This window comes from Ovis aries, chromosome 5, assembly GCF_016772045.2.
Source record: "Ovis aries strain OAR_USU_Benz2616 breed Rambouillet chromosome 5, ARS-UI_Ramb_v3.0, whole genome shotgun sequence".
Taxonomy (NCBI): domain Eukaryota; kingdom Metazoa; phylum Chordata; class Mammalia; order Artiodactyla; family Bovidae; genus Ovis; species Ovis aries.
Genome location: NC_056058.1, coordinates 16,990,170 through 17,002,710, shown reverse-complemented (window position 1 = coordinate 17,002,710; position 12,541 = coordinate 16,990,170). Strand labels below are relative to the sequence as shown.

Below are 12,541 nucleotides of genomic sequence, written 5' to 3'. Positions count from 1 at the left end.
TGGGAATGTGGAGGACGGGCCGAGCCTGGGCATAGAGCTCCAGGGCGGGACCTCTGCCTGCGGTGTCACATAGTCCAGCTTGCAGCTCACACCTCCTGACTCCTCCCCACAGCTCAGCCGAGTGGCAGGGGGCCTGATGAGGTGACAGCCTTGCACCTCTCTGCAGGAGCATTGGCACCAACGTGAAGATGCAGGCCAAGGTCACCTGGGGCAGAGACAAGTGGCTGGAAGCAGCTTCCAAGGCTCTCTGGGGCCTCAGGCTGTGCCCGTGAGTCAGCTCTGCGGCCAGAGAAAGACTCCAGGCTCTGTGCATGGTGGGAGGACAGTGGGGATGGGGGGCGGCATTGCAGACCACGGGGTATTGCTTGGTCCTCTTCCTGGTTTTCTAGAAACTTCTGTCTGAGCGAGTGGGCAGAGGTGTTTGTCCTTCCAGGCCGCCCCTCACAGACGCAGTCCCAGGTGGCAGGGGCGTGGTGACTGTTACTTCTTTCTTTCTGTGATGGATTTTTTTTTAATACTCTGTAAAAAATATATTTTTGGCCCTGCTGGGTCTTGGTTGCTGAGCGCATGGTTTTCTCAAGTTGCGGTGAGTCGGGGGTACTCTTTGCTGCAGAGCGTGGGCTTCACGTTGCAGAGCACAGTGTGGGCACGTGGACTTCAGTAGGTGCGTCTCACGGGGCTTAGTTGTCCAGAGGCATGTGGACTCTTCCGGGACCAGGGATCCAACCCGTGTTGCCCGCATCATGAGGCAGAGTCTTAACCACTGACCTGCCAGGGAAGCCCTATGTGATGGATTTTTCTCGTGGTGTTTGAGGGAGATGGAATAGTGACCCCCAGGATGCTCAGGCCCTAATCATGGGACCTGTGAAGATGCTCCCTGACCTAGCGAGAGGGTCTCAGTGGCTGGGACGATGTTACAGATCAGGAGATGGGTGCTCAGCCTGGGTTATCTGAGCTGTCTGACAGCATCACAGGAGTTCTTCTAAGAAGGAGATGGGTTCAGAGGAGGAGACTGGTGATGGAGGCAGAGGTCAGAGAAAAGAGTCTGAGGGACGGGAGATGCCGCACTGCTGGCTCTGAGGATGGAGGGAGGGGCCTGAGCCAGGGAGGTGGCGCCTCTAGCAGCTGGGAGAGTCAGGAGCCCCCCAGAAGGCACACAGCTCATGAGAGATCCGCACAGGACTCCTGGCCCTCACCTCGGAGGGCACTCTGTGCCGTTGGAGCCCTGGGTTTGTGGAGCTTGTCTGGTGGCTGGCAGGAATGTGCACAGAGCTGTGGGCCGCTCTTCCTCTGTGGCTCTCAGCCTTGGCGTCGTTCAGATAAGCGGTAGGAGGGACCCAGCCGCCCCCGCCCTGTGCCCACACAAGCCCCGTCAGGCTGTGGCCTCCCAGCGTCCTGCTCTGGGGCTCTGCTCGCCTTGTCCATCTCACCCCTGGAGCAGGTGCAGTCCAGTGTCACGGGGCGGACTCAGGTTGAGGCCGTGTCCTCGCGTCCTCTGAGGGGCCCCTGGCGCCTGTGATCCCCCGTCTTAGTGTTCCTGCTGTGTGGAGGCAGCACCCTGAGCCCCTGGTCCAGCTGCACAGGCCAGGGAGCAGAAGGGGCAAAGGTTCCTCCGATGTGGGCTGGGGATGTGGAAGGGCATCAGGTAGTGGCCCTGAGTGCCCCCCTGGACTTCAGGCCCTGTGTGATCAGTGAGAGTGCCTGGTGCACAGAGAACCTGGGTGGACTTCAGGCTCCGTGTGATCAGGGAGAGTGCCTGGTGCACAGAGAACCTGGGTGGACTTCAGGCTCCGTGTGATCAGGGAGCACGCCTAGTGTGCAGGGAACCCAGGTGGTAGACGGTGCTCCACGCAGAGAAGGAGGAAGTGGGGAACTGTATGCAGGTTCGAGGGGCGCGTGACAGAGTGCCAGGCCCATGTGGTAGGCTGGAGAGGAGGTCGGGACAGGGCTGGGAATATCACGCCCTGCCTCCGTGGTGGGTTTCGTCTTGGCTCTTGTTGGAGGGGCAGCCGTTCCTCCTGGGCCCAGTCCTGCTCAGGGGCCCCTGGTTGTCGTCCCCTGTTGGGAACTGTGCTTTGGTGGCAGGAGCTGAGCCGAGATGGGGGCAGGCCCAGGGCTGGCCAGGAGTCCCAGGGAGGCTGGGCTTTTCGTGGCAGCAGGTGGAGCAGGTAGAGGGAGGGGCCGGGGGAGAGATCTGGGGGAGAGACACCTCTGGGGTGGGGGCATATTGTACTCGGAGAGCCCCGGAATCCTTTTCAAAGACAGAGCACTCCTCAAGGTTTAGCTGTGTTGTGAGGTTCCGTTTTCTCCAGAGGACATACCTTCCCACACACTGTATTCTTGTCAAACCCCAGAGTTGCAGGTTCCCAACGTCCAGTTCCTGGACAACATCTGCCATTAGCTTCAGAAACCTTTAGTCCAGGGCCCACTGGGTCAGAAAGACGAGACTGTCTCCTGGGGAGGCGGCGTCCCTGCCAGTCACCTCTTGTCTGAATCCTGGGTCTCAGATGGACAGAGTGTGCTTGGCTGTAGGAGGCCCACCCCTTGGGGTGTTTCTTACCCACCCTCTCCTTCCTGAGGCACTCAGGCTCAGCATACTCCACTGTCCCGGGCTCCTGGGGGTGCCTATCCCAGGCCAGGGTCCAGATCCAGAGAGCCTTCTGCTCCTGGGAGGGGCGGGAAAGAACCTACCTGGTCACCGCAGTGCAGCACAAGTCGGGTGGCAACCTTCGTGGGGGGCAGCCAGAGTACCCCCATGGCCCAGCCCACGAGTCCCCAAGTTTGAAGGCCACTGGGGGAGGTACCAGTGCAGGAGGGCCCCTCTGGGCTGGACTCACTGGGACCTAGAGAGCGGGGGATCCCGTCAGCCTGACTCAGTGCCCTCTGTCGTCAGCTGTGCCTTGGTGAGGAGGAGCCGCCCAGGACGGCCGGGAAATGCCCGTCCCGTGTGGTCCTGCTCCTCTGTCCCAGGCGGTGGGGTGCAGGGGGCCTGGGGGAACTGAGCGACTTCACTTTCACTTTTCCCTTTCATGCATTGGAGAGGGAAATGGCAACCCACTCGTGTTCTTGCCTGGAGAATCCCAGGGACAACGGAGCCTGGTGGGCTGCCGTCTATGGGGTTGCACAGAGTTGGACACAACTGACGAGGCTTAGCAGCAGCAGCAGCTTTATTGAGATTGACTCCACCCACCAGCCAGTTCCTCCATTTAAAATATATAATTTTGACGTGTGTGTTCAGAGTCCTGCAGCCGTTGCCACAGTTGACTGGGGAACGTTTCCATCGCTCCCTACAGAAACCCGACCTTGGCCTCTGGGGCCCTTCTGGGTCTGCTCCATCCCACTGTGGCAGGTGTCAGGGCTTCCTTTCATTCCGTGGCTGAGCCACGCTCCCAACGTGCCGCTGAGTGGAGGGGCTTGGTTTGTGTACCTTCATTTGCTGATGGACACTCGAGGTGCTTCCAACTTTTGGCTGCTGTGAGTCGTGCTGCTGTGGACATCTGTGTATAAGTTTTTGTGTGGACAGATGTTTCTTGGGTGGGTACTTAGTGGTAGGATTGCTGACTTGTGCGGTCAGTGCCACATTTAACTTCGGGGAACTGCCGGGCTGTTTTCCCCAGCGGCAGGCCAGCTGGGAGTCGGGCTTCCTGTTTCTGCGCCTCCTCGCCTGCCCTTGTCATTACCTGCTTTCTCACTCTGGCTGCTGAGGGCAAGGTGTATCTCTCTGTGGTTTCCATTTGCTTTTCCCTGGTGGCTGACCGCCTCGAGCATCTTTCCATGCGCTTATTGGCCATCTGTGTCTCTTTGGAAAAATGTCTGTTCGAGTCCTTTGCCCACTGTTTAATTGTGCTGCTTGTCTGTTCACGACTGAGTCGTTAGAACCCCGCTTGTCTTGCCACGGCATGGTCTGGTCAAGAGTGTGTCCGTCTTTCTGGACTGTTCTGTGAGTTCCCTCATGGGGGGTCCTCGGTCCCCCTGTGTTCCCAGAAGGTTGGCCCAGGGCTGGATTTCAGTCAGATTCCTTTTGTTATCTTTTTAAGTAAGCACGTGTTTGATTTTCATTTGCCCTCCTTTAAAGAAACGTGCCACGGGTTATGGAGTATTGGGATTATAAACTGTTTTAATTTTCTTTTTCATATTTACTTACTGAAAGCTTCATTGCAAAGGGCACGAATAAGAGGAAAAACCTCACACTCGCCTCCCTGCTGAGCTGAACCTACATGGCGGTGGCGGGTGGAGAAGCCGGGGCTCTTGCTGGGTGCAGCTGTAGGAAGCTCCACCTGCTCGCATCCCCGCCCCTTGATGGGAAAGTGGAGGGCGCTTGGGTGGGCAGGACCCTGGGGCCACCCCACCCTGCGCAGGACAGGCTGGTCTTGAGGGGAGACAGGTGTCCTGCTTGGGCTCATCTCCCACCAACAATGTGGGGCAGGGATGGGGGGCAGTCCCTGAGGAAGGGTGGGCTCCCCGCTTGGTGATACAGTGGTGACCCTGTGTGTGCCAGGACCCCCAGAGCCTGTACCAGTTCTGCCAGCCGTGAGTGTGACCGTCACAGCGGGGCCTTGCCTGCCGCCCCCGCCCCTGCCCTGTACGCCCAAGTGTAGCGTGGGGTGGCCCAGGGCCCAGCCTGGTTCCAAGGAGCTGCCTGGCTTGGCGGCTGTTCCTGGGCCTGTGGTGCCCTCTAGTGCCCACTGTGGGGAGTGTATTTGGAGAGCTGGTGGCTGTGACTTGGTGAATGGACACCGCCTGCCACTTTCCAGACAGGCAGGAGTCCTGCCCTTCTCACCCCCCCCCCCCCCCCCCCGCCCCTACTCACTTTGTGGGAGTGTGGGCTTGGTGAGTTTTCCTCTGAGTTCTGGGTGTGCGTGCACTGGGGTTCCTACCTTGTCCACATCCTGGAGCGAGTCTGGTTTTCTCTTCTTCGGAGAATTTAATCTGCCAACAGGGACCCTCCCCCTTTGTGTATCCCTCAAGTGTCTCCCTGACTAGAATGGGCCACAGCCTCCCTGCTGGTCCCTGTGACTCTCAAAACAGGATGGGCCTCTCTAGCCTGCAGCCTTGTCACCTGGAGGAGGTCCTCCCACCCCACTGACTCTCCCCCTCTATGCCACGTGGTCCAGGCTTGGCTGTAGCCCGGGGTGATGGGGCTCTGCTCTCCTGGTTTCGGGTCCTGCCTTGTGCAGCCTGTGGGTCGCTTGCATGGGTCGCTGGGGCCTGGGCTCCCTGACAGCAGCTGGCCCATTGCTTGAGGGACCCAGGCGCTGCTTGCCTGCTTGCCTCCTTGCCCATGGTGGCCCTGCCTGAGGAGGGCTTCCCTATTCAGGAAACACACACATATGACCTTACTCCCTTTTCCAGTCTGCCCCATGCCGCTGCCCCTGGATTCCAGCTCCATGATCAATGTCAGTGAATCTGGACATGGCCCTGATATGAAAAGATTTTTATTTCCAGGGCCCCTTGTTTGAAATGGGGGCTCAGGCCTCCAGCATCGCAGGGGCTCTTAGGACGAGTCATCTCTCTTTGTAATTAATTGAAGTCATTTGGTCTTTTGTGTGGGAGATGAAGCAGCCCTGGCTCCCCTGGGCCCCATTCAGCTGCACAGCCTCTGTCCTTGGGTAGGGTGCTTTGGGCCCTTGTGGGGGCCAGGGGGCCGGCTGGCAATGGTGGTGCTGACGTCCTCTGTCTCTTCACAGGTGTGGCCATCCCCCCGCCGCAGCCATGGGGTCTGAGGATCATGGGGCCCAGAACCCAAGCTGTAAGATCATGACGTTCCGCCCAACCATGGAGGAGTTCAAGGACTTCAACAAATATGTGGCCTACATTGAGTCCCAGGGGGCCCACCGGGCGGGCCTGGCCAAGGTGAGTGACCCCTGGCCCTGTAGCCATTTTCCATGGCTGCTGCCCTGTACCCACCCCACCCCCGCCCCGGGACTTGGGGCCCATGAGGCACCCATTAATCCGCTCCTTGAGCCCCTTATTTATTAAGGACACCTGTACGTTCTTTCCCCAAGCCCAGCACTGTTTTGGGCACCAGGATCCCCGAGGGCGTGGACACAGGGTGGGACTCAGCGCGTCATGATGGGACCTGCAGCCACCTCACCTCCCTGGGGCTTCGCAGACTTGATGCTGAAGAGGGCTGACTTTCTGCCTTAATATTCCTCCTTAAACACGTTTTTTTGGAGACTGTCATGTACACGGGCAAGTTCAAACATTGTGATGGGGTCCAGGGAGAGCGAGCGCCCCCCTGACCCCAGCCCGCCTGCCTGGAGCAGCAGGGCACCAGTTCCTGCTTCTCTTCCCGTGCCTTTCCCACACGGTGTGAGCATGCGCACGTGCCAGAGCTGGCTGCCCACACCCTCCTGTGCAGCGGATAGGTCTCGGAGAGCTCCTTCGTGTGCACGTGAGCCTGTGTATGTGTGGTTCTGCCCAGCACGTAATCTGGGAGATTAATCTGGGGGCCTGTTTGGGGTTCTTTGAGTTGCTTCCCATATGCCTGCCATTGCATCTCACACCCAGTCCTCTGTTAGTGATGCTGGGGGTTGCCCAGCCTTTTCTGCAAAGGCCAGATAGGAAATATTTTCACATTCTTGAGCCGGACTGTCTTTCACCACCTCTCAGCTCTGCAGCTGTGGTTGATTCGCATCCCCACAGGCCTGGCCGTGTGCCCATAAAACCTGATGTATAGACATCAAAGTGAAGGTTTCTAGAATTTTCACCCATTCTGAAATAAGTCTTGTCGTTTTCCCCTAACCGTTTAAAAATGAAAAAAAAAAAAAAAACAAAACATGACATCAGCTTGCTGGCTGGACAGAAGCAGGTGGTGGGTGGTCCTGGGCCGCAGGCCCTGGGGTCTGTCCCCCAGGCAGTGTCTGCTGTGAGGGGCAGGTGTGCTGGCCTCCCCCATCCTCGGCTGGCTTTGGTGGCCGTGTCACACCCATGCTTTTTGTCTCAGCTGCGTGGAGAGTGAGAGGAGTGCCGTGGGCCTGCGGGGCCTCCTCCCTCCCATCTCTCTTCCTGGCACACCCCCCTGCTCCCAACCCCCATCGCACAGACTCAGCAGAGCATTTTCATCAAGGCCCCTGGCTCTGGAAGCCCCCTGCCTGGTTCTTGTAGGTTCAGAGCCTGTGTTTGGGGCCGAGAGATTGGCTGGCGGCAGTTGTCGGGCCCCTTTCCCCCAGGTGCCCCATCTGTCTGGGGTGGAGGGGGACTCCTGAGGCCTCCCTTTATCTGGCACGTCTTCTGTCCCTGACCTCGTTCTGCGTCTGCTGGGATGCGGCGCCAGTTCTGTTTTTGGATCCCAGTCGTGCTTTCTGCCAGGAATCTTGTTAACATCATGGAATGTTCTGCCGGCAGCACCTGGCGCTCCCCCCAGCCTCTCCTCTCTGTCCTCTGCTGTCACCTCCGGCTCCCACTTCTGGGTGTTTCCAGTATTTTCTGTCGCAGGGCCACTCGGGGTGCAGACTTGTGTGCTGTGACCGAGTCTCAGCACAGACCTCGCCAGCCTGTATCCTCTGGGCTCTGCATCTCTGTTCTAAGCTCTTCAAGCCGCTGGACCCATTTTTTGCCAGCTTACTTGAATCAAAGGGAAACCACTCAGCCTGGATATTTTTGTGCGTCAGATGTCTTCAGGCACATCTTCTCTCTGCCCTTTGCTTGAAGGTTCCTTTCCACTCCTCTTAAGCGGTGTTTTCTGTGCCGTGTTTGCTATGGGCGGGCAGGCCTCTCTGGAAGGGCCAGGTGGGGGCAGGCGTGGCTGCTGGGAGAACTCCCCCGCTGTCACCGAGAGATGCTATGAGGAGAGTCACGCCGACGCACACGCTTGCACGCGCACCCGCCCTGCCCCCGTCTTCAGGGACGGCGTGCTGATGCCTCTCCAGGGACAGACGGGTCCAGGGAGGCACCCTGCCACGTCCCTCTTCTCACCCCCCCGCATACCGCGTATCACTTCTTCCCCGCGCAGCCCTCAGCCCTGCCAGTCTCCTTGGAGAAGGGGCTGGGTGTCTTGCTGGCCTGAGCGAGCTCTGCAGACACCAGGTCCCCTTCACTCTAGTCACCCCGGCCGTGACTGCCCTTCTGGGGTCGGGGTGTGTGTGTGGTGTTGGGGTTTCCTTTTCCATCAAAGATACGTTTGATGACTGCCCTGCAACACCAACAAAAGCTCTGTTGGGCTCAGGGCAGCTGGGTGGGGGTGGGGTGAGCACTCAGTGTGAGTGGAGGGCTGGAGCTCTGGAGGGTGGGGGACTCTGGGTATGTGTGGGACTTTCCGGATGACCAGCCATATTCCTCAGCTGTTCTTGTGCTCTGGGCCACTGCCCAGCTGGGGTCCTTTCCTCAGGCTGCTGGAGAAGGGCCGAGGGATGAGGAGTCAGGAGGGGGAATGGCCTGGGGTCCTAGGGCCGGGATTAAGGGTGGTTGGGGTCCTCAGTGCATCCCTGCCTGGCTCCTCTGAACACCAGGCCCGCCACCTTCAGGCCGGCTTGGGGTTCCGCTGGTTCCCAGGAGCAGAGGCTGGCCCCTCCCTTGCATCTCACAGGGTCCCCTCCACGTGCACCCCAGCTGCCCACTGCTCCCGGCTTGGCCATTCAGCCCGTGTCCCTGTTCCCTGGGCTGTGTGGTCTCTTCCCAGGAGGTGTCCCAGAAGTGGGGCTCCTGGGATGGGTGTTCACTGCAGCATCCGCAACTCTGCTCTGGGGCCTCATCCATGGGAGTCCTGAGCTGGGCACGCGGTGGCCAGAGGGTATGAGAGTGGAGCCCCCGGATGCAGCGAGTGCATACTGTGCCAGGCAGCACCCACAGCCCACCCTGCCCACAGCTGCTCACTGTGTGATCACACAGATCCTAGGCAGCTGCGCAGTCTGCCCACTGCCCAAGCTGGTGATGCCCAGGTTGGCCTGGCCCTGGGGCTCCCGGGAGCTCGGTGATGTGGATGGGGGTGCCCAGTCCCTTGGTCTCTCTCCATCTGGCACCTGGTCCCGAGCGGCTGAGCCCAGGGAGGGGCCGCTGACCACTCTGCTGGTCTTACAGATCATCCCCCCAAAGGAGTGGAAGCCGCGGCAGACGTACGACGACATCGACGACGTGGTCATCCCAGCGCCCATCCAGCAGGTGGTGACGGGCCAGTCGGGCCTCTTCACACAGTATAACATCCAGAAGAAGGCCATGACGGTCGGCGAGTACCGGCGCCTGGCCAACAGCGAGAAGTACGCAGGCTGGGGCGGCGGGAGGCGGCGGGCGGACCGTGCCCACAGAGCCTGCCTGGGGGCCCTGGGTGGGCCCAGCACCCGAGACTCTCAGCCCCCAGGTTCTTACGGGGCGAAATCCAGCCCCTCACCTGAGCCAGGGCCACGCTGTGCACGCTGAGTGGCCCTCAGCACTGACTGCAGAAGGCTAGCCTTTGAGGGCCCGCCCATGTCCCCCAGCCCTGGAGTGCCTCCCTGCTCCTCCTGGGATGTCTCAGCTCTGTGGCACTTCCTCAGAGGGAGGCCCCCTGGCAGGGTCTCTCCGAGCTCCTGGTTCAGCAGGGCCCACATGGGCACACACTCCAGCAGCCCGTGGACACTCTCCCTCTCTGTGGGGCTCTCAGCCTCCCTGGCTCGCTGAACCCGTTGGTGCATTGCTCGCAGTGTGCTTGCTTGTTTGCTTTCAAACAGGCATCCTGTGAGGCAGGCGTTGTCTGCCCCCACCCCATGGTGCCCGGCCCGTCATTGGTACCGTCTATATCTTCAAGAACCGTCAGAGACCAGGTCCCTCCTCCAGCTCCCATGCCCCTGGCCTGTGGTCTGATGTGGGGGTCCTGGGCCCCGAGAGCTGGTGAGACAGGACCGCTGGGCACTGTTCCAGGCTGGACTGCCCGCCCGTCCACCCACCGCCCCGATGGTCATCACACCTCGTCCTCGTGCTCCGGGGCTGGGCCCGCACCTGGGTGGCCTGCGCTTGAGCAGAGCTCCTCCCTTGGTTCACCCAGCAGATGCCCTGAGCCCCAATACCCTGTCTGTCCCCAGGTACTGCACGCCCCGGCACCAGGACTTCGACGACCTGGAGCGCAAGTACTGGAAGAACCTGACATTTGTGTCACCCATCTACGGGGCTGACATCAGCGGCTCCTTGTACGATGACGTAAGTACTGAGGCCACCCGGCGTCTGGATGGACAGTGAGGGCGAAGGGGCCAGTGGGCTTCCCCCGGAAGGTCAGGGCAGGGATGATGCAGGGCGCTCCGTTGGGCTTCTGCTGGGGCTCTACTTATAGGTGGGTGCCGAGCTCAGGATGAGAGAAGGAGGCTGGAGGTCTGTAGACTCTTTCCTGCCAGGTCAGAGTGTAGCCCTGCCTGGATGGCATGCTGGGCCGCTGACCTGCAGCCTGACCACGGGCAGTTTTAAAAAGACAACAGCTACATTCCGTCCCTTGTCCCAGTTGCTGTTTCGTCTCAGTCGTGTCTAACTCTGGCAACCCCGCAGCCTGCAGCCTGCCAGGGTTCCCAGTCTTGGCCTCCCAGGGCCTCTGTCAGTTCCCATTTGAATGCTTTTCTGCTCGAGTTTCTATCACCGCATCTTCCTAGAGACCTGGGAGCTGAGTTCCCAGCCAGCCGAGCTGCCCCTGGCTGCATCCCGGCCCGTCCCTGTGCTGCCTTTGGGCCTTGCTGCCCGAGGCCTGTCCAAGGGGTGAGACCAGACCACTCCCCTGCCTGAGGCTTGATGCCAAGGCCTTGGGCAGTGCTGTTGTCCAGCAGAGTGGGACCATGTTTTGGGGGGATGGTTTGTAAATATTTATGGGACCTCGAATATTTGGGGGGATGGTTTATAAATATTTATGGGACCTCGGATAACCCTGGGATGGACCTAATGGGGTTCATTTCAGGGTTCCGAAGCCTGGCTCTCTCGTAGGTGTTCTGCATTGGTAGGATCCAGGCCTCTCCACTCCCCCTCTGCCCTCTGCGTGCCCCCCACTCTGTCGCTCTGAAGGTTGTCTGCTGAGAACACTCTTGTCCACTCAGCCCTGCTCCCCTGAGGGCGGCTGTGGGCACCACCTGGTCTCAGGCTGGGAGGTAAGGGTGGGAATAAAGCCCCTCCTGAGAGAAGGGTCAGGACCGTCCCGGGCACCCAGGGGAGGAGCATGTTAGAACCAGCGGCTCGTGTTTCCCAAGAAGCATGGGAAACGTGACCTTGCTTGGGTCCCGAGCTGAGTCGCTGCTGGTGTTTCAGCTTCACAGAGCCCGTCTGACCTGCAGCGTCTTCCCTCTTCTGCTAGCGGGTTTGCCTTGTGGTACAAGGCGCCAAGGGCATTAGTTTGTTGCCTGGGAGTCGCGGGTCAGGCTTCTTCAAGTGAGCTCACCCATGTCCGCTAGAACCCAGAGAGATACCCTCATCCTGGGTCCAGTACCGAGTTTGCCCCCCACCCCTGCCTCCTCCTTTCTGGGCCTTGGTTTCCCCATCAGTAAAGTGGGGCACCGTGAGCGCAAGGAGCCCTTCACTGGGGGTATCCCAGACCCTGAGCTCGTCCGCTTGGCCTTGACCCCAGAGTCAGGTGACCTGCAAACCCAGCCCTCCTCTGGACCAGCACGCAGCCCCTGGGAGCAGGGCAGTGCCTACTTGGAGGGCACGGCACAGATGCCCTGTCGCATGCGCTGCTGCCTGGGCCCGTGACTGCCCCTGCGCCATGCCCCTGCCCCCAGCATGTCCCTGCCCTGTGCACCTCCCAAGCACCTCGCCCCGTCTCCTGGCCGCGCACCTCTGAACACCGGGACGTCGAGTTTTGCAGTTACACCGGTGTGTTTTTGTACCACCAGTCAGCTTGCCCTTGGGCCAGTGCAGAGGTTCCAGTGTCAGATTGATGGGGGGCTAGTGGGGCCGTGTGCCTTGCACTTCCTGGTGCTCCTTGGGGTCCATTCATTGCTCCCCCTGCTTCTCTGCTTACCTCAAGGGCCTCCAGACCCAGGGAGAGGGGCTTCACCTCCAGGCCCCCATTTCCCACATCAGGCCACTGAGGCCCTGAGTTGCCCTCCCTAGAGGCCAGAATCAGGGCTGGGCTCCCCCACCTCTCTCTGGTTTCATTGTTTTCATGCCTTCTCCTGGGAGCAGCTCTGGCAGAGCCCTGCGGTGGGCATCCCCAGGGCTGCGTCTGGTCTCTAAACACAAAGAGGGCTATTTCCCCGGGTGGGACAGAGCCCCTGTTCTCTAACTAGCACCCTTTCCCTTCGGACGCTTAGTCCCTACAGGAGCTTCCCCAGCTCTGAGTGGGGACGTCTCGGCTCCATGGCTGGAACCTTGCTGCATCCCACTCCGTGTCCAGTCCCAAGCTGGTGTTAAAATCCAGGCCGGCTGGCTGGTGGCCCCAGCTGCCTCTGTTCTGCGCCTCCAGCCAGCTGCCGTCCTGATTTGGCCATGGGTGGGCCTCCGTGTGGGCGTGGTGGTGGGGGGTCAGTGTTCGCCTCCCTGCCTGCCCGAACAGCCTGGCCCCAGCTGGCCGCTCTGCTGCTCAGTTTATGGATCGTGACTTCTTGCAGGGGAATTTGACCCCAGCAGTCTGATGGGGCAGAAGAATGGAAGTTCG

The 12,541-nt window shown here is 60.2% G+C and overlaps 1 protein-coding gene across 3 annotated transcripts in view; it reads left to right on the top strand.

Moving 5' to 3' along the window:
• KDM4B (lysine demethylase 4B) overlaps nt 1-12,541 on the top strand; it is a 116,707-nt gene that overhangs the window by 29,443 nt on the left and 74,723 nt on the right. For all 3 annotated transcript variants that reach the window (XM_042250113.1, XM_027969833.2, XM_027969831.2), the window contains 3 exons: nt 5,688-5,853; nt 9,019-9,194; nt 9,996-10,110. In XM_042250113.1, the coding sequence (XP_042106047.1) occupies nt 5,713-5,853; nt 9,019-9,194; nt 9,996-10,110 (432 nt within the window). In that variant the 5' untranslated portion in view covers nt 5,688-5,712. The remainder of the gene's footprint in view (nt 1-5,687; nt 5,854-9,018; nt 9,195-9,995; nt 10,111-12,541) is intronic.